We start from the raw sequence: 20,439 nt of genomic DNA, 5'->3' as shown, positions 1-20,439 counted from the left end.
TCTAAAGTTTGTATTTTTTCCAGCAAGGTTAAATCTCCCCTCAGTGATCTTTGCATGCTTCCAATTCTGGCTTGATAACCTGTGCAGTGCAACCCCGAGTATACTCGAATTATGGCTAATAGTGAAAAAACTTGGCAGCAAACAGATTAAAATGTTCATTTACAGGATTAATGGACTTCATCGACGAAGACAGCATTTACTGTCCATTCCTAGACGCTCCTGAACTGAATGCCTTGCTCGAGCAATTTAGAGGCCAAGCAGAAGCAAACTTCATTACCCTTTATTATCACTAACTTGCCAGACTGAGCTAGATCGGCAAATTTTCTTTCCAATAGGACTAAAGTGTACCATATGGATTTATACAGCAATCTGGTCATTTCAAAGTCACCAATTCCACTATTAGCATTATATGACTGACTATTTAATTAACTAAACTCTCCAGCTGTTCTAACAAACCCAATTTATTCACTGTATCACTGACTTTCTGTTCGCTTAGCCCCAAGTTCCTCATAAATCAAATCCTTTATACTGTTCCTTAAAGTCAAAGGTTTCAAACGTTTCAAAGATCTTTTATTGTCACATGTACCAATTAAGGTACAGTGATATGTGAATTGCCATACAGTCAGACGGAAAAAACAGCAACAAGACACACAACTACATAAAAGTTAACATAAACATCCACCACAGCAGATTGCCCACATTCCTCACTGTGATGGAAGGCAAAAAAGACCAATCTCTTCCCCTTTATTCTCCCGCGGTCGGGGCAGTCGAACCATCCATCGGGGCGATCGAAGCTCCCGCAGCCGGGGGTCAAAGCCCCCGTATCAGGGCGATCAAAACTCCGGTGTCGGGGAGGTCGAAACTCCCGCAGCTTGGTGTTCCCAGTCAGTCTCTGACCAGAGACTGCAGGCTCCATGATGTTAAGTCCGCAGGCCCCATGGTGGGAGCTCCGAGGTCGACCCCTAGCAAAGGGATCACGAGCTCCGCGATGTTAAAGTCCCGTAGGCTCCCTGAGGTGGAGATCTCGAAATCGGTCTCTAAAAAAGCCGCCAACTCCTCGATGATACGCCGCAGTACGGACGGAGATACGATACAGAAAAAAATCGCATCTCCGTCAAGGTAAGAGATTAGAAAACGTTTCCCCCAACTCCCACCCCCCCTCAGCCCCCACATAAAACAAGCTAAAGAACACTAAAAACATGCATTTAACACATACTATTAAAACACAAAGAAGGAAAGGACAGACAGACTGTTGGTGAGGCAGCCATTGCTGGCACCATTGCTTTAACTACATTTTAGTTGCCAATCCCAGCGTGTTGTATAGCAGGGTTTGTTTGATCACACTCCCTAAAACACATTGAGATGTTCAATAAATTAAAGCCTTTAGGAACATGACAAGAGCATGGGTGGGAATTCAGATCTGCTCCAGCGTTCAACACCATCATGACTTATTTTCTATGAGGCACACAATTTTCCTGCCTTACCTCCATATCCCTTAATCCTTTAATTCTCAGAAACCTTTTAATTTCCATTATGATTGCAATCGATAGCTGAGTTTCCATAGCACCTCAAGTGAGTGCGATGTTTAAGAAGCAATTAGACTGGTACATGGATAGGACAGGTTTGGAGGAATATGGGCCCAATGCAGACAGGTGGGACTAGTGTAGATGGGACATTTTGGTCAGTATGGGCAATTTGGGCTGCAGGGCCTGTTTCCACACTGTATGAAGTGAAATGCAAGAATTCACCACCTTCAGAAGAAATGTCTCCTGTTCCAATCCAAAATGATCTTCCTTTTCTTTTCAGACTTGTACTCCTCATTCTTTACATTTAAATGAGGCACCTCTCATTCTTCTAAACTCCATGGAAGAGGCTGAGCACGCCTCATATGACTGACATGCCATTCTAAGAATGAGTGTGGTGTAGTGGCCATTTGGCCTGTTTTGCATGTCATTGTGGATGGCATGTGCCTTTAAATTTTAGACTGCCCGTTATAATGTGGGTGGGATTTATGACGTGTTTTTGGGCGTGTTTGCAGCTTAACTGCTTGCGCAGAAGTTTAGTTTTTAGATTCGTTTTGGAGAGACGATGGAGAAGGTTAATCCTTCGACCATGTCATTGCATGTCATTGTTACGGAGACACGAGAAGCTTTCTAATATCTGAAGTAATGAGCTGGAGTTCGAAGAAGATTGCCGTAACAAGTCGGAAAAACCTTGGATGAATCTTACTGTTTTCTATCTACAATAAAGAAAATATTCATTAAAAGACTGTGTGCTGAAGCTTTATGAATGGAGAAGCTCTGAAGGTCTCTGAGGCAGCTTGCATGTGTACCGAAGATATTCCCCTTATCCATTCTCATCCAATTAGCAGCTAGGGTGCTAATTACCTGAAAGATATGAAAAATACGAGGTCGCGTAATTTGCGTGCCATGGACACGTAAGTGGGACAGGCCCTTAAATCACTGAAAAGTGGATAAACGCCAGGTCTTTACGGGCTCAGTAATGAATTTTGTAAAAAATTCAATTATTCAATTTCCCCACGCTTACGAGCCCTTTATATTCAAGCATTTAAAGAACTGACTTTACCACAAACCCTTGCCGAATCAACTATTACATTGATTCCAAAAAAAGATAAAAACCTTGAAGAGCCTGGATCATATAGGGCAATAGCTTTTTTAAACCAGAAGATATTAGCCAAGACTTTGGCACGTAGATTAAGCCTGGTTATTAGTAAATTAATACATCCAAATCAAACTGGGTTTATACCTAATCGACATTCGTTTTATAATTTGAGACATTTATTTAATATAATATACTCGCATAGAACGACAAACAAAGATTTAACAATTTTCTCTCTAGACGCAGAAAAAGTTTTCGACCAAGTGGAATGGGCTTATCTTTTCACAGTGTTGGGAAAATTCCAATTAGGAGAAAACTTCATTTCATGGGTGAAGCTGTTATATACTAATAGGACAGCCAGAATACTGACAAACCAAATGCTTTTACCTAAATTTCACTTATCCAGGGGTAACAGACAAGGATGCACCCTTTCACCAATGTTATTTGCCTTAGCCATAGAACCCCTTGCAGAGAGTATTAGATCACATTCGGGCATTCATGGATATAACACTAAATATACCAGCAATAAGATTTTGTTATATGCAGACAATGTACTTTTATACATTACTAATTCCCAACTTAGTATCCCAAATGTATTAAACGTTATAAAACAATTTGGTGCTTTTTCAGGTTATAGAATAAATTGGAATAAAAGTGAAATGATGCCAATAAAAGCTCAAGATCCTTCCCAACTTCAAACATTTCCCTTCAGAATTGTTACCGAAAAATTTAGATACCTCGGAGTCTACATGACTAGAAAATACACCTCTCTAAAACAAATTTCCCACCTTTAATTACTAAACTATATGCCTACATTCAATTCTGGAAAACACTTCCTAATTCCCTTATAGGTAGAGTAAATGCCATAAAGATGATCTTCCTTCCACAACTCCTATATTTATTTCAATCAATACCGATATATCTCCCCAAAAGTTTTTTTTTTAAATGACTCTACTATTACTAACTTCATTTGGGACAACAAAACCCACAGAATACACAAACGACATTTGTGTAAATATAAAGAAAACGGAGGATTAGCTCTTCCTAACTTTCTTTTCTATTACTGGGTGACTAACATTAAAAATATAATTTTCTGGATGGATGATACATGTCAACAGGTAAATTGGTTAAAAATGGAGAGGGAAGGTGGTTTGCCTTTTAACATAGGCTCGATTCTTCTATCTCCAATACATCTGAATAAGTCAACATATGAGCAAAATCCGATAATACACAGTACCCTACGTATCTGGAAACAGTTGAAATTAAGTCTCAAACTAAGAAATTTATCTCTCCTTCTGCCTATTGCTAACAATCCCTCGTTTAAACCATATACTTTAGATAAGGTGTTTGTTCAATGGAAAAACCTTGGAATTAATACTGTGGGAGACCTCTATAAGAAGGGGACTTTCCTCCCTTTTCAAGAACTACAGGAGAAATATCATTTGAAAGCAAGCAATCTTTTTAGATACCTTCAAATCCGAGATTATGTGGAAACATACACACAAGACTGTCGTTTTATGGGTCCAGATATACTAGACGATTGTCTGAATAAACATGCCGACACAAGTAAGTTGAAATCTTACATTTATAACACTCTCTTAAATGGTGATACCCCATCTTTTGAGATGTATAGGCGAGCATGGGAAGAGGAGTTGGGTTAATGTATTTCAAAAGATATATGGGAGGAAAGCCTACTATACATATGTAGATTGATTATGCATGTCAACCAATCACATATAAGTTAGAATCACTAACCCCACCCCACTATAACGTTTATATTAACACTTGCTTCCGGCACTGCTCAGTTCGAGCGGCAGTTAGGATGTTCTGACATCTAACCATCCTTTATGCTGTTAAAGTCTATGTGCTGATTAAAGATGACTTTGGATCACATAGCGTGCCTGTTGCATGTCTACATGGTGTCAGAAGTGGGATTACTGTTCTTTCAATGTCAGGCATTCCCTGATACAATTCAAAATATTGCATAGGCTATACTATTCAAAGACTAAATTGAATAAGATCTTCCCAACTATCTGTGATAAATGTCACCTCCAAGAAGCTAGCCCTTTCTTTGCATCCTGCATAAAGATACAAAACTTCTGGATGGGAATATTCGATATCTTCTCTAAAACACTTAAAATTAAACTGGAGTCAGATGCAAAACTAATAATTTTAGGAATGTCAGAGGCCTGTTCTAAGTTAACGATATTTCAAAGACGTTTCCTTGACTACGGCTTAATAACTGCAAAAAAACTTATACTCAAATACTGGAAAAAGATAAGTTCCCACAGTGAAGATGTGGATCACTGAAATGCCCGAGACACTATATTTAGAAAAAAATTAGGCTTGTTTTGGCTGATAAAGTAGACCAATTTTCCAAAACATGCTCTCCTTTAACTGAATGTCTTCAACAACAGAATGGTTGAACACAAATTTAAAACCGATGCTTGGGATGGGTGAGCGGGGGGGGGGGGGGGGGGGGGGGGGGGAGGGGGAGATGGACAGTGGGGCATTTTTTTCTTTTTCTTCTTTCTCTTTTTTCTTCTCACACTTCTTTGGTGGTTCAGGGATCTTTTCTCCTCTCTTTTTTGCATCTTTCTTGTTTTTCTTTATTCTTTTCTTTTTTTCTTTTTCTCGATTTATGTATCAATTTATCCTTCTCGATTCATGTATCAATTTATAAAATGTTTAAAATGAAGTTGTATGGAAATTGTATAACTCCCATGCCGATTGTTTATTCTTGTACAATTGCTTCTAATAAAATAAACATATCAAAAAAAAAGAATCTTTTCAAGTTGATGATCTCTCGACATTCCACTATTATTTTCTTTTTCAGCTGTATTTGAAATCATACACTCTCCTGCTCCCCTACCTCTAATGAAGATTGAATATGATGTGCTGCAATGGATACATGAATGTAGTGAACTTCATTAGAGCAAAGTGATCCATTTGAATGCCCTCAGAATGGTACAGGTTAATTGTTATTTGTAGCTAAGACTGCCAGTAAAACAGTTTGGCTCGCTGCATTCCGTTTGCAGGTAATTTTGAGAAATGTCATTGCCAATATCATGAATTGCCTTGTAATGATGGCCAACAGCAATTACATATGGTGCCTTGGTCAGCTAATAAAATAGCACTCAAGTGACACGAGTGCTACCTGTCTTACCAATCATCTTACCATGAAAACTTCCAAATCAAAGGCTATCCCTTAGCTTGTACCTTAGCTGCAATTCTCATTCCAGTAAATAAGGAACAGTGGGTACACAAAAATGCTGGAGAAACTCAGCGGGTGCAGCAGCATCTATGGAGCGAAGGAAATAGGCAACGTTTCGGGCCGAAACCCTTCTTCAGACTGCACCCGCTGAGTTTCTCCAGCATTTTTGTGTACCTTCGATCTTCCAGCATCTGCTGTTCCTTCTTGAACAAATAAGAAACAGTATTGGCTTCATTGAGGCTGTTTACTTTTACTTGCTCTTGTTTTTTTTTTGTTCATTCCATATTAAACAAGCTGGTATTGATAGCCTCCTTCATAAGCTGATTCCTGAGGAACTAATGTAGAAACTAATAAAAGAATAACTAATTACCCACATTTATAAGTCCAAAGAACACAGAAAGATGACCGCTGCTGCATAATTTCTAAGGCCTGCACACAAGGGCTGTGATGTGTACCATCTACAAAATGCACTGGATATAAACATCTAACCTATTCCAACAGCACCTCAAAAGTCCACAATATCTGCCAATAGGAAGGACAAGGGAAATTCACTATCTGTAGATTTTCGATCAAGTTGCACAGCATCCTGATATGGAAATATATCACTGGTCCTTCATCATTGCTGCATCAATACGCTGGAACACCCTTCCCATCAGCTTGATGGGGAGTACCATCAGTGGAAGGACTACACTGGTTCAGGGCAGTCGCTCATCACCAATGTTTCAGGGGAATTTCCGGTTGAGTAATAAATCTTGGCCTTGTTAATGATACCCTGATTGTGAAAAGTGAATACATTAAAAAAATTAACAGCAAATCATGGAGAGGTTCACTTAAAACATTAAGATCAAAGAGCTCTGAACACCAGCTTTTCAAGGACAGATTACTTGGAGGAATCATAGAAACATAGAAACATAGAAATTAGGTGCAGGAGTAGGCCATTCGGCCCTTCGAGCCTGCACCGCCATTCAATATGATCATGACTGATCATCCAACTCAGTATCCCGTACCTGCCTTCTCTCCATACCCTCTGATCCCCTTAGCCACAAGGGCCACATCTAACTCCCTGTTAAATATAGCCAATGAACTGGCCTCGACTACCCTCTGTGGCAGGGAGTTCCAGAGATTCACCACTCTCTGTGTGAGAATCAGAGCACCAACACATGTAAGATGCTCTTTACACCAGTTACTATCACAAAATACGTTTCTCCAGAGTCCAAACACTATAATCAATGAAATGCGCATTCCCGAGCTATTGGGTGGAAATGAATAAGGCTACAAATAGAGACATTATGGCTCTCAGAAACAGAACAGCAAGTTCCATTGGGCATACAATGTAGATTTTTAGACATGAAGGTTACGCTGATTTGTAACACATGGCTTATAAGTGCGACATTTAATTTGTCTAATTTATTATTTAGTAAGTTAACATATCAAAAATTTCAGTAATACAATTTTCTATTTGATATTTCAGGTGAATTATTTAATTGAATTATCACCCCTTGTATTACATATGCTTAACCGAAATCTCACTCAGATACTAGCTTAAAACTGACAGACTGCCAAAACTCAAGTTAAATGTCTCATGAAATAGCTTCAGCATTTTCAAATATGCACTCAAAAACAGACCTATACCAGGATGTAATCCGAGACTAATTAAATCCAACTCCACATTCACACCAGTTACCAGAGAGGCTTCAAAAACAAACTGCTCCATTTAGCTGATGCACATTGTGACTGCTCTTCTTCAGTACCTTAAATATCAGATTCTCACTTTGCATTAAAGTGCTGGCATTTAAAATTAACAGGGAAACAAGCCAAAACTACATCTTGACGAACCAGGCCTGAGTGAATGGAGCAAAGAATTGCAAATGCTGGAAATCAAAAACAATAAACAGAGAAAGCTGGCAGTTCTCAGCAGGTCAGGCAAAATCTGTGGAGAAATTGGCTCTGTTTCCCTCCACAGATGCTGCTTGATCTGATGAACGCTTCCAAGATTTTCTGTTTTGTTTCATTTCTGAGTGGTGCTTCCTGAATGAGATGTTGCAAGTGCCAAGTTTGCTATAATAGCCACGTTATTAACTATGCTTGTTTATGGATACAAAAATAGAACATGCAGGTGCTTGGCAGTTTCACTAATTCCCACCCCTATTCCACCAGATCCTCAGAGGGCTTTACTAATCATTTCAAAATATCATATCTGCTGCTGAGCTGTTCACTTTTGCAACTGAAATGTAGCCCATTTCACATTTGTATACTGCTCTTTTCAACAATGGAAGTCAAAGTTCATGTAAGGTGAAGTTGTTTTGCTTATAAGTAATCATTTGAACTCTATATTATATCAGTGAACCGACCTGATATTTTACAATAGTAAACCAAAACCTGGATCGTTATGCTTTATTAAAACAAGGTCATTGTATAACTGTCAAAACATAAAATATTGGTGTAACTCAGCAGATCAGGCAGCATCTGCAGAGGGAATGGAAAGGCGAAGTTTCAGGTCGGGGCCCTACTTCAGTTTCAGACTGATTGTAGTAAGGCGGAGAAAGCTAGAAAAGAGGTGGGAGCGGGACTAAGCATGACAGTGAAGTGGATAGAGGTGAACACTAAATGTAGTAGACAAGTTTTGAAGTGGTGGATGTGAGCTTTTGTATCACCCTATATCCCACTGATGATAGTGTAGGACGAGGTGTATGAAAAGTGTTACATTCCTGTGGTAGCAGGAGAAAGCACCCAAGGTGGGGTGGAACTTTGATTTCTTCAGTTAAGTAACACCCTCCCTTCCCCCCAACCTGGTGCACACCTATTTCTCACACTATCCCGTCCCTCCTTACTCCCTTCCAACCCGCCCCCTCACCTTCCACTGATATCTGGCTTTGTATTTCACTCCTCCTCCTTATCTGACACCCTTTTGTCTCCTTTTCATCTCTAGCCTTTACTCCACCCATGTGCCAATCAAACCCCCCTTCACCTGTACCCATCTATCACTTGCCAGGCTTAGTCCCGCTCCCACCTCTTTTCCAGCTTTCTCCCCCCTACTACAATCAGGCTGAAGAAAGATCCTGTCCCAAAGCATGGGTTATCCATTCCCTCACAGATGCTGCCTGATCTCTCAGTTACTCCAGCAATTTGTGTTTTGTTCAAGATTCCAGCATCTGCAGTTCCTTGTGTCTCCATATAATCCTGCAGCAAAGTATTAAATCGGTTGATCATATCCCTACGCAAGCATGTGCATAAAGAAAATAAGCAAAATAAGAGTTTAAGAGTAGTTTTGTTTTAATTGACCCATTGACAATTATAGGTGAGAGCACTGCAATCCTTTAATTGTCTATAGGTAACAACCGACTGAAATTTAAATCTTAAGTTTAATCACACATTAATTATACGTCCAATATACTGTATGTTGTGGTGTGCTACCCAATGCAGTCTGATGCCATCCCCTTCAGTTTATTAAACACACACAGGTCTCTAGAATAGTATACAGCTGGAAAATATGTTACAAGTTTCTTTGTGACTTCACTTATTTATCAGATATTTTAGCCCAATAGCCTGATATTCACTGAGCAATTGTAACTCATATGACCTTCTCATTTGCCAATGGAAGGGCTAAACGGCACTTTCAAAACATAGGGTGAGGGCATTGAATATATCCGATACACCATTCAGAAGTAACCACTGGTTGGAAACACTATTCCACACACATGCTTGCTGGAGTAACCAGATTACTTACAGCTCAACAAAGATAGAGGATTATGGAAGCACTCAGCAGTCAGGCAGCTTTGGTGGAAAAATAAATGGTGCTGATGCTCAAGGGCCCATAATCAGAATGTGTAAAGTGAGAAGACAAGCATGTTTAAATTGCAGAAAGGAGCAGGTAGGAGAGAACAGAGGGAATGTCATGACATGTTGACTCTGTTTCTATCCATACTGATGACAACATAAACATTTTCTGCATTTGCTTCATATTTCCAGCTTCTCCAGTTTTTAGTTCCTAAGCCTCAAGCTCATTTCTCTGCCCAGAGTTCTGCAGTGGAATCACTCTTTCCTCTGTTAATTGATGATTTATGAAACCAAAGATCAAACAGACAACCTTGTACTCACCTCAATGACAGTTAGCCATTGTTCTGCAGAAACGCTAAGGGCCTGAAATTGTTTGTCATTCACACAATGTATGTTGCTCACAACCAGTGCAGAAGCCCCAAATATCTCGCTTGTTCGACACAAACCTGAGAAGAGAATACATAAAATATAACGACTTGCAAGAATAAATCTGAATCACCAAAATAAAATCTGAACTCAGGAGAAAAAAACAACTTCTCTCAGTCGATTTATTCAATGTTTGCCAAAAGTAAACTTGCATTTTCATTGAAGCCACTTTGAACCATTCATACAGCTGAATAAAAGAATGCAAATCACAAGTTCACAGCAAAATTAAACAACATCTGATTGAGGACTAAGGAGAAACTATTAGTTAATTAAAGGAAACTTTTCTTTCTGCACCAACACGTCATGAAACTAAAATAAACAGAGAAATGTATTGTGTGCAACCACTTTAAGGAGTTCTTGAATTGCAAAAATAAAATGATCTACAAGGGAGAATTACAGAAAATCATTGACATCAAAGAGTGCATCATAATTTAAGAAACATTTAAATAGATTCCATTTAATGAGTTTTTTTAAACTGCATATAATGGAAACAAAAACAGAAAATGCTAGAAGTACCGAGTAGGTCAGGCAGCATCTCTAATCATAGTAACACAATTAACTTTTCAAGCCAAAGCTTCTTTGTAGATAAACTCCACATTTTATTCTCACACAGAGATATTCTTATGTTTTTAGAAAAGATTTCATGTACAAAACAGAGTGATCACCACAAATACATCAAAAGATGCAAAGATAACACTTACATTTTTACAATGTCAAAATCAATTACAATTTAAATTCAATAGAGACTACGTAATATTAAATCTGATAAATTAAACTAACTGAACTGTGGCAGAACATAATGAAGCATGGACATTTAATTCAGAGACCTCGACAAGATTTCCATGAAGAATTGTCAGCTGCAGCTGGAATACGTGTTTACTGCCAGAAATAGCATGCTATAATTTTTGTGTTGTATAATACAAAATAAGTCCAAATTGAAGAATATAGTGATTTCATAAACAAGGCTTGGCTTTTCTTGCTAAATTCATTTATGGGAACAGTTACAGTGCCCTCCATAATGTTTACGACAAAGACCCATCATTATTTATTTGGCTCTGTTGTCCACAATTTGAGATTTGTAATAGAAAAAAATCACATGTGGTTAAAGTGCACATTGTCAGATTTTAATAAAGGGTATTTTTATACATTTTGGTTTCACCATGTAGAAATTACAGCAGTGTTTATACATAGTTCCCCCATTACAGGGCACCATAATGTTTGGGACACATGGCTTCACAGGTGTTTGTAACTGTTCAGGTGTGTTTAAAAGGGAGCTCTGAGTACATAGTCTTTCCGCCAATCATTCCATCACCTTTGGAATCTTTTATTGCTGTTTATCAAAATGAGGACCAAAGTTGTGCCAATAAAAGTCAAAGAAGCCATTATGAGACTGAGCAACAAGAATAAAACTGAGACATCAGCCAAACCTTAGGCTCACCAAAATCAACTGTTTGGAACATCATTAAGAAGAAAGAGAGCACTGGTGAGCTTACTAATCGCAAAGGGAGTGGCAGGCCAAGGAAGACCTCCACAGCTGATGACAGAATAATTCTCTCTATAGAAAGAAAAATCCCCAAACAACTGTCCGACAGAGCAGAAACACTCTTCAGGAGTCAGGTTTGGATTTGCCAATGACCACTGTTCGCAGAAGACTTCATGAACAGAAGTACAGAGGCTACACTGCAAGATGCAAACCACTGGTTAGCCGCAAAAATAAGATGGCTAGGTTACAGTTTGCCACAAAGTACTTCAAAGAGCAACCACAGTTCCGGAAAAGGGTCTTGTGGACAGATGAGACGAAGATTAACATATCAGAGTGATGGCAAGAGCAAAGTATGGAGGACAGAAGGAACTGCCCAAGATCCAAAGCATACCACCTCATCTGGTGGTGGTGTTATGGCCTGGGCATGTATGGCTGCTGAAGGCATTGACTCACTTATCTTCATTAATGACACAACTGCTGATAGTAGTAGCATAATGAATTCTGATGTGTATAGAAACATCCTATCTGCTCAAGTTCAAACAAATGCCTCAAAACTCATTGGCCGGTGGTCCATTCTACAGCAAGACAATGATCCCAAACATACTGCTAAAGCAACAAAGGAGATTTTCAAAGCTAAATATTGGTCAATTCTCGAGTGGCCAAGTCAATCACCCGATCTGAACCCAATTGAGCATGCCTTTTATATGCTGAAGAGAAAACTGAAGGGGACTAGCCATCAAAACAAGCATAAGCTAAAGATGGCAGCAATACAGGCCTGGCAGAGCATCACCAGAGAAGACACCCAGTAACTGGTGATGTCCATGAATCGCTGACTTCAAGCAGTCATTGCATGCAAAGGATATGCAACAAAATACTAAACATGACTACTTTCATTAACATGACATTGCTGTGTCCACAAACATTATGGTGCCTTGAAATGGGGGGACTGTATAAACACAGCTGTAATTTCTACATGGTGAGACCAAAATGTATAAAAATGGCCTTTATTAAAATCTGACAATGTGCACTTTAACCACACGTGATTTTTTCTATTACAAATCTCAAATTGTGGAGTACAGAGGCAAATGAATAAATTATGGTTTTTTGTCGAAACATTATGGAGGGTACAAAATAAGTCTAAATTGAAGAATATCGTGATTTCATATACAAGGCTTGGCTTTTCTTGCTAAATTTATATATGGGAACAGTTACTTGTGACCATAGCTTGGACATAAGGAATATGGCTAGTTAAAAGTGGTTTATAATAAACGTAAATTTCAGTTAACAGTTGCATGCTTTTGTTCGATATGCATCAGATACCAGCAAAATAGTCAAAGGTCTTTGAAATTTTGATCTTTAAATGTAGTCATTAAATGCTTGTTTTCTGCCTCCTTTTAAGATAGCACATCAGTTGACTTATGGAAATGGCCCACTCTTTATGGGGCTTTTTCACGGGGCGAGTTGACGCAAGATGTCACCAGAGTGAAGTGGTCGTGGTCCAGCACGAGTCTCGCACGATATAACGGGGGGTAGATAAAGAGTTCCCACGGTACTCGGCATTTCTGTTATTTGTGCGAGTGACTTGTCCGTCTCCCGCGCTTTCGCGTTAAATCTTGAATGAACATCGTGAACTACACGTGACACAAATGATGTAACTTTTTTTTTCACACACTATAAATATCCTCCCTTGGTTGAATTGGCTCATTTGGAGACATGTTTTACTGTGTATGTGGGAGACACAGATGGACTGAGCACAGTATCTCGGTCTTACTGTGTGTGGGAGAGGGGGAGAAAGAGACGTACACTCAGAGGCAGAGTCTCTCAGCCTGTGTAAGAGGGAGGGAGAGAGAGAGAGAGGCACACACAAGGTGGATGTGAAATCTCACCTGCCTGTTTCAGTGACAGACACCCGCCGCCAGTAAATGAAGACACCCCCATCTGTCTCCCCCTCCTCTCCCTCGACTCCCCCACCTTTCCCTCCCAACTCCAGTCCCGTCCCGACCCCCTGGGAAACTGAATAGAGCAACAATATAGATATAGAAACTGAAACAATATAGAAACTGAATAGTGCAACATGGCAAAAACATCTCTGACACGCTTTACCCCCTTTCTTTGAGATTTTCTGGGAGCCATCTCTGCAAGTGTTCCTGTTAAAAAGATTATCCAACAATGACAATTAGGTGGGACGTCCTCGAAGGACACATGTTCCCTTGTCGATATTGAGACCACCTTTTTTACTCACCTTCTGTCCCCTCTGTCCAGCTTCCGGGTTTACCGTTCGCAGGAGTTCCCACGCGCTATATCTCTAAAATCTGAAGTTAGGTAATGTCTAAAGGAACTGCAGATGCTGGTTAATACGCACAGAAGGACACAAAATGTTGGTGTAACTCAGCAGGTAAGTCAGATCTGGGAAGAAAAACATAAAAAGCTGGAGTAAGTCAGCGGGTCAGGCAGCATCTCTGGAGAAAAAGAATAGGTGGCGATTCGAATCGGAACCCTTTTTCAGACAGCCTAATCGGAATTGAGTCTGAAGATGTGTCTCGTCCCGAAACATCAGCTATTTTTCTCCAGAGATGCTGCTTGACTCGCTGAGTTACTCCAGCTTTTTGTGTCTGTCTTCGGTTTAAACCAGCATGTGCAGTTCACTCCTTACACGGGTCTCTGTACAACATTGATTGGTAGCGTTCCGGACCCTGCTTCGGAAAGGCATCGATCGCTAGTCGGCGAGGACTCCGACCTGTATCTCTCAAAGAAGTACATGTGAAAATTTTCTCACGGACCATAAAAATGCGTAACCTTTCAGTAAAGTCCCTTTTAAAGTCCCTTTTAAAGATTATAGTTATTTTCTTGAATCTCATTAACATAACTCATGAATAAGTTGATGTCCATATGCGGATGCAAATCTTTATTTTTATTTATTTTTTAAATTCAATCCCACAGAAGACAATTTTTACTCACCTTCTGTCCCCTCTGTCCAGCTTCCGGGTTCACCGTTCGCAGGAGTTCCCACGGTACCCGCAAGAGTTATTACGGATATCGCACTGGCCACTTGTTCATATAATGTTGCAATGCTCAACCACAAGTGTACAAGTCACTCTTGGAGAAATTCAAACTTTCTTGAATTTTCTCCCGAGTGACCAAGATACACGATTACCTGCCGTTAGCGCTACGGTGGTCCACGGTGGTCCACGAATGCCGTACTGTTATCGCACGAGGTTCCCACGATGTTAAACTCTGGTTAACTCTTGCGTCAAGTCGCCCCGTGAAAAGGCCGCTTTAAGCCCCTGTCCCACGATGCGAGTTTACCCAAGAGTTCTCCCGAGTTAAAAAAAAAAATCAAACTCGTAGTAAGTACGTAGCGGGTATGTCGGAGCTCGTGGATGTCTCGTAGCGGCTCGTAATGCTAACGGCAGGTATCCGGGAAACACGGTAACTTAAAACCGATGCTAGGGATGGATGAGGGGGGGTGGGGGGTGAAGGTATATCTCCATCTTCCTTTTTCTTATTTCTATTCTTTCCTCTTGCACTTCTTTGGTAGTTTAGGGGTCTTTTCCTTTCTTTCTTTTATTTTACTTATTTTTCTTCATTCTGTCCTTTTTTCTCTTTTTTTCTTTTTTTTAATTTAGGTTTCAATGTTAAAAATGAAGCTGTACGATAATTGTATAACTGTCATGTCGATTGCCTTATTCCTGTTACAAATAAATTCAACAAAAAAAAAGAAAAATGTCCAAGTAACCATAAAACATATAACCATATAACAATTACAGCACGGAAACAGGCCATCTCGACCCTTCTAGTCCGTGCCGAACACATAATCTCCCCTAGTCCCATATACCTGCGCTCAGACCATAACCCTCCATTCCTTTCCCATCCATATAACTATCCAATTTATTTTTAAATGATAAAAACGAACCTGCCTCCACCACCTTCACTGGAAGCTCATTCCACACAGCTACCACTCTCTGAGTAAAGAAGTTCCCCCTCATGTTACCCCTAAACTTCAGTCCCTTAATTCTCAAGTCATGTCCCCTTGTTTGAATCTTCCCTACTCTCAGTGGGAAAAGCTTTTCCACGTCAACTCTGTCTATCCCTCTCATCATTTTAAAAACCTCTATCAAGTCCCCCCTTAACCTTCTGCGCTCCAAAGAATAAAGCCCTAACTTGTTCAACCTTTCTCTGTAACTTAGTTGCTGAAACCCAGGCAACATTCTAGTAAATCTCTTCTGTACTCTCTCTATTTTGTTGACATCCTTCCTATAATTAGGCGACCAAAATTGTACACCATACTCCAGAATTGGCCTCACCAATGCCTTGTACAATTTTAACATTACATCCCAACTTCTATACTCAATGCTCTGATTTATAAAGGCCAGCACACCAAAAGCTTTCTTTACCACCCTATCTACATGAGATTCCACTTTCAGGGAACTGTGCACAGTTATTCCCAGATCCCTCTGTTCACCTACATTCTTCAATTCCCTACCATTTACCATGTACGTCCTATTTTGATTTGTCCTGCCAAGATGTAGCACCTCACACTTATCAGCATTAAACTCCGTCTGCCATCTTTCAGCCCACTCTTCCAACTGGCATAAATCTCTCTGTAGACTTTGAAACTCTACTTCATTACCCGCAACCCCACCTATCTTAGTATCATCTGCATACTTACTAATCCAATTTACCACACCATCGTCCAGATCATTGATGTACATGACAAACAACAGTGGACCCAACACAGATCCCTGTGGCACCCCACTCGTCACTGGCCTCCAACCTGACAAACAACCATCCACCATTACTCTCTGGCATCTCCCATTCAGCCACTGTTGAATCCATCTTGCTACTCCACCATTAATACCCAACCATTGAACCTTCTTAACCAACCTTCCATGAGGAACCTTGTCAAAGTAAAATACTCGTGATGAAGTACCACGAGTTTGATTTTATTTAAACTCGGGAGAGCTCTTGGGTAAATTTGCATCGTGGGACAGGGGCTTAAAAGCCCTGTCCCACTGTGCGAGTTCACCCAAGAGCTCTCCCGAGTTTAAGAAAAAAATCAAACTCGTGGTAGGCACGTAGAATGAAAGCAGCGGGTACGTCGGAGCTCGGGACGTCTCTTAGTGCTAACGGCAGGTACTCGGGAAATGTGGTAACTCGTGAAGATTTTTCAACATGTTGAAAAATGTCCACGAGTAAAATATACTCGGGATGTAAAAATTTGATACTTTTTAACTCCTAGTTATACCGTAGTAGCTCGTGAGTTTATCATAGTAGCTCGTGAGTTTACCGTAGTAGGACCTGGTGTCCTATATCACTATTGTATGTTCATGATGGAAAATACTCAACGGACTATGTATGGTACATGCTTGCAAATTAGTAAACCAAATGTTCTTCTTTGGGTACTGTTGTTCCTGGGATGGGGTGACTGATTACAAATAACCTACATTCTATATTTTGTCATAATGTAGCTGAAACAATGGCGCATTTTGTGATATTTATTGAGATAGAAAGATACAACTTAGTTTGGGCAAAATATTACCTTGCAACATTCTGTATGTCTGATAGATATTGTGAAATGGAACTCAGAAATGATGGGAGGATTACATAAAACTACAATTCAAAGGTAATGAATATACAGGGTATTCTTATTTCCATCATGAACAAACAATAGTGATATAGGACACCAGGTCCTACTACGGTAAACTCACGAGCTACTACGGTAAACTCACAAGATACTACGGTATAACTAGGAGTTAAAAAGTATCAACATTTTCCATCCCAAGTATATTTTACTCGTGGACATTTTTCAACATGCTGAAAAATCTTCACGAGTTACCACGTTTCCCGAGTACCTGCCGTTAGCGCTAAGAGACGTACCAAGCTCCGACGTACCGCTACGTTCATTCTACGTGCTTACCACGAGTTTGATTTTTTTTTAAACTCAAGGGAGCTCTTGGGTGAACTTGCACAGTGGGACAGGCCTTTAAGCCTTATCAGCATTTATACTGGGACTCAAAAACTAAATCCAGGACTGAGCTGCAAGAAACAGTTCTCTTTGTTTGCAGATGGATGCTATGCATCACTGAAAAAGGAGGGCAAGGGCCAGTTCCAAACAAAAAAATATTTAAACTCCAAACCCCTCCTGGTTCTCATATCAGACTCCTTTCATCATCCTGGAAAGTTATCTATGAAAAAAATGTGGAAAGTAAACCAAACAAAATCAGATACAGATGGATCAATTTCCTCAGGGGGAACTTAAGGGAAGTTCTCTTTATTCCTCAGAAAATAAAGGTGACATCAATCTAAATCTATGTTTTGCTATCATTTTTCTTTCCACCTTTACTTTTTATTGAACTAAGTACCAGTGAGCTCAGAAAAGACCGCTGCAAAATCCCCTCGTTTTCAGAATACAGTATGTATTACCGCACATTACATGAGAACCACAAACAAAGAAAATATGAAATAAAACAGGAAACAAAAATTGAGAAGTAAACTACTTTAGAATATGCAGCCAGCAAAGGTGCACGTGTAATGGACTGAAATTTCTACAATAACAAGGAACTAATTTGAGATCAGTGCCTCTCAGCACTTTGCTTTGCTTGGGAAACCCCAAGACAAACTAAGCACTATTCAACCACTGAAGATGGTGGGGAGAAAGTATGCCTCAAGAGCTTGAGTTTATTTTCCAACCATAAAAGTGAAATGCGCCCACAAATTCTAATTTACACTAATAAAACACAGTATTGTCAATGTGTCACATCAACCATGCATTTTGCTGATAGAAGGCAACATTCAAAATCTGGATATTATGCATAAACTACTGACCATTAAATCTATTTATGGACACATAATAGAATATGCAAATCCAAAATGAAACAGAGCGGTGGGAAGGGAATAAACTAAATTAGTAAAAACTTGGGAGGCAAAGGATATCTTAGAGTGTAGGTAATGATACAACCAGGGATTATTTTTGGTCATTACCAACTTACAGTACTTGCAATTTATTCCAGAAACCAAATGTTGATGCCATTGCCTTAAGATTTAACGAAACAAATATCCAATTTTGCCAAATCAAGATAACAGAAAATATCCACAAACTGAACAAAAAATAAAAATTGAATACATCCCACACATGTCATCCTACAGAAACCGGTGTCTAATAACATTCAGAGCTTCATTCATCTAATTAAATTAAATAATGTCGTTTACCACTAATAAAACATTTAATCAAATGTGAAAAATGCCTTACTTTGATTTATTTCTCATTTTAACACTGTTTGAGCAACATTTGTAGTCTGGACTGACATCTTCAACCTGTCACTTGCCCAAGCAGTTGTCCCCACGTGCCTTAAAACCACCTCCATCGTGCCAGTGCCAAAACACTCCACTGCGGCAAGCCTCAACGACTTCCGCCCAGTTGCACTTACCCCCATCATCACCAAGTGCTTCGAGAGGCTGGTCCTGGCACACCTCAAAAGCTGCCTACCCCCCACACTGGATCCCTATCAGTTTGCCTACCGCAAGAACAGGAGTACGGAGGATGCCATCTCAACGGCACTTCACTCCGCCCTCTCCCACCTCGACAACAGAGACACTTACGTAAGAATGCTGTTCATCGATTACAGCTCAGCATTCAACACCATTATACCATCAAAACTGATCACCAAATTCGATAACCTGGGCATCGACCCCTCCCTCTGCAACTGGATACTGGACTTTCTAACCAACAGACCCCAGTCTGTTAGGTTAGACAAGCACACCTCTTCAACCCTCACCCTGAACACCGGCGTTCCACAGAACTGTGTGCTGAGCCCCCTCCTCTACTCCCTCTTCACCTATGACTGCACACCTGTACATGGCACTAACACCATCATCAAGTATGCAGATGATACAACGGTGATTGGCCTCATCAGCAACAACGATGAGTCGGCCTACAGGGAGGAGGTCCAGCACTTAGCAGCATGGTGCGCTGACAACAACCTGGCCCTTAACTCCAAGAAGACCAAGGAGCTCATTGTAGACTTCAGGAAGTCTAGGGGCGGCACGCGCACCCCCATCCACTTAACGGGACGGAGGTGGAACGTGTTTCTAGCTTCAGGTTCCTGGGAGTCAACATCTCCGATGACCTCTCTTGGACCCACAATACCTCAACTCGGATCAAGAAGGCTCACCAGCGTCTCTTCTTCCTGAGGAGACTGAAGAAGGTCCATCTATCTCCTCAGATCCTGGTGAACTTCTACCGCTGCACCATCGAGAGCATCCTTACCAACTGCATCACAGTATGGTATGGCAACTGCTCTTCTCCGACCGGAAGGCATTTCAGAGGGTGGTGAAAATTGCCCAACGCATCACCGGTTCCTCGCTCCCCTCCATTGAGTCTGTCCAAAGCAAGCGTTGTCTGCGGAGGGCGCTCAGCATCGCCAAGGACTGCTCTCACCCCAACCATGGACTGTTTACCCTCCTACCATCCGGGAGGCGCTACAGGTCTCTCCGTTGCCGAACCAGCAGGTCCAGGAACAGCTTCTTCCTGGCGGCTGTCACTCTACTCAACAATGTACCTCGGTGACTGCCAATCACCCCCCCCCCCCGGACACTTATTATTATTTATTCAAATCATTTGCTATGTCGCTCTTCCAGGGAGATGCTAAATGCATTTCGTTGTCTCTGTACTGTACACTGACAATGACAATTAAAATTGAATCTGAATCTGAATCTGAATCTGATTTGTAGTGCTTACTTCATGGAAGAACATTTTTTTAATGGCCGTGAAACTCAACAAAGAGCATAAATGTAATAAAAATGAACTGCAGTTGCTTTTTATACCTAAGATAAGATAAATGCTGGAGTAACTCAGTGGGTCAGGCAGCATCATTGGAGAAAATGGACAGGTGACGTTTCAGGTCTGGACCCTTCTTCAGAC

The 20,439-nt window shown here is 40.4% G+C and overlaps 1 protein-coding gene across 1 annotated transcript in view; it reads right to left on the bottom strand.

Annotated features, from left to right (window-relative positions):
• Positions 1–20,439, bottom strand: part of tarbp1 (TAR (HIV-1) RNA binding protein 1) — a 220,731-nt gene that overhangs the window by 32,510 nt on the left and 167,782 nt on the right. The window contains exon 28 of the mRNA XM_033025902.1: positions 9,932–10,056. Within this exon, the coding sequence (XP_032881793.1) occupies positions 9,932–10,056 (125 nt within the window). The remainder of the gene's footprint in view (positions 1–9,931; positions 10,057–20,439) is intronic.

Source organism: Amblyraja radiata, chromosome 8 (assembly GCF_010909765.2).
Source record: "Amblyraja radiata isolate CabotCenter1 chromosome 8, sAmbRad1.1.pri, whole genome shotgun sequence".
NCBI classification, from domain to species: domain Eukaryota; kingdom Metazoa; phylum Chordata; class Chondrichthyes; order Rajiformes; family Rajidae; genus Amblyraja; species Amblyraja radiata.
The sequence above is the reverse complement of the archived record's forward strand: the minus strand, read 5'-3'. Positions and strand labels throughout refer to the sequence as shown.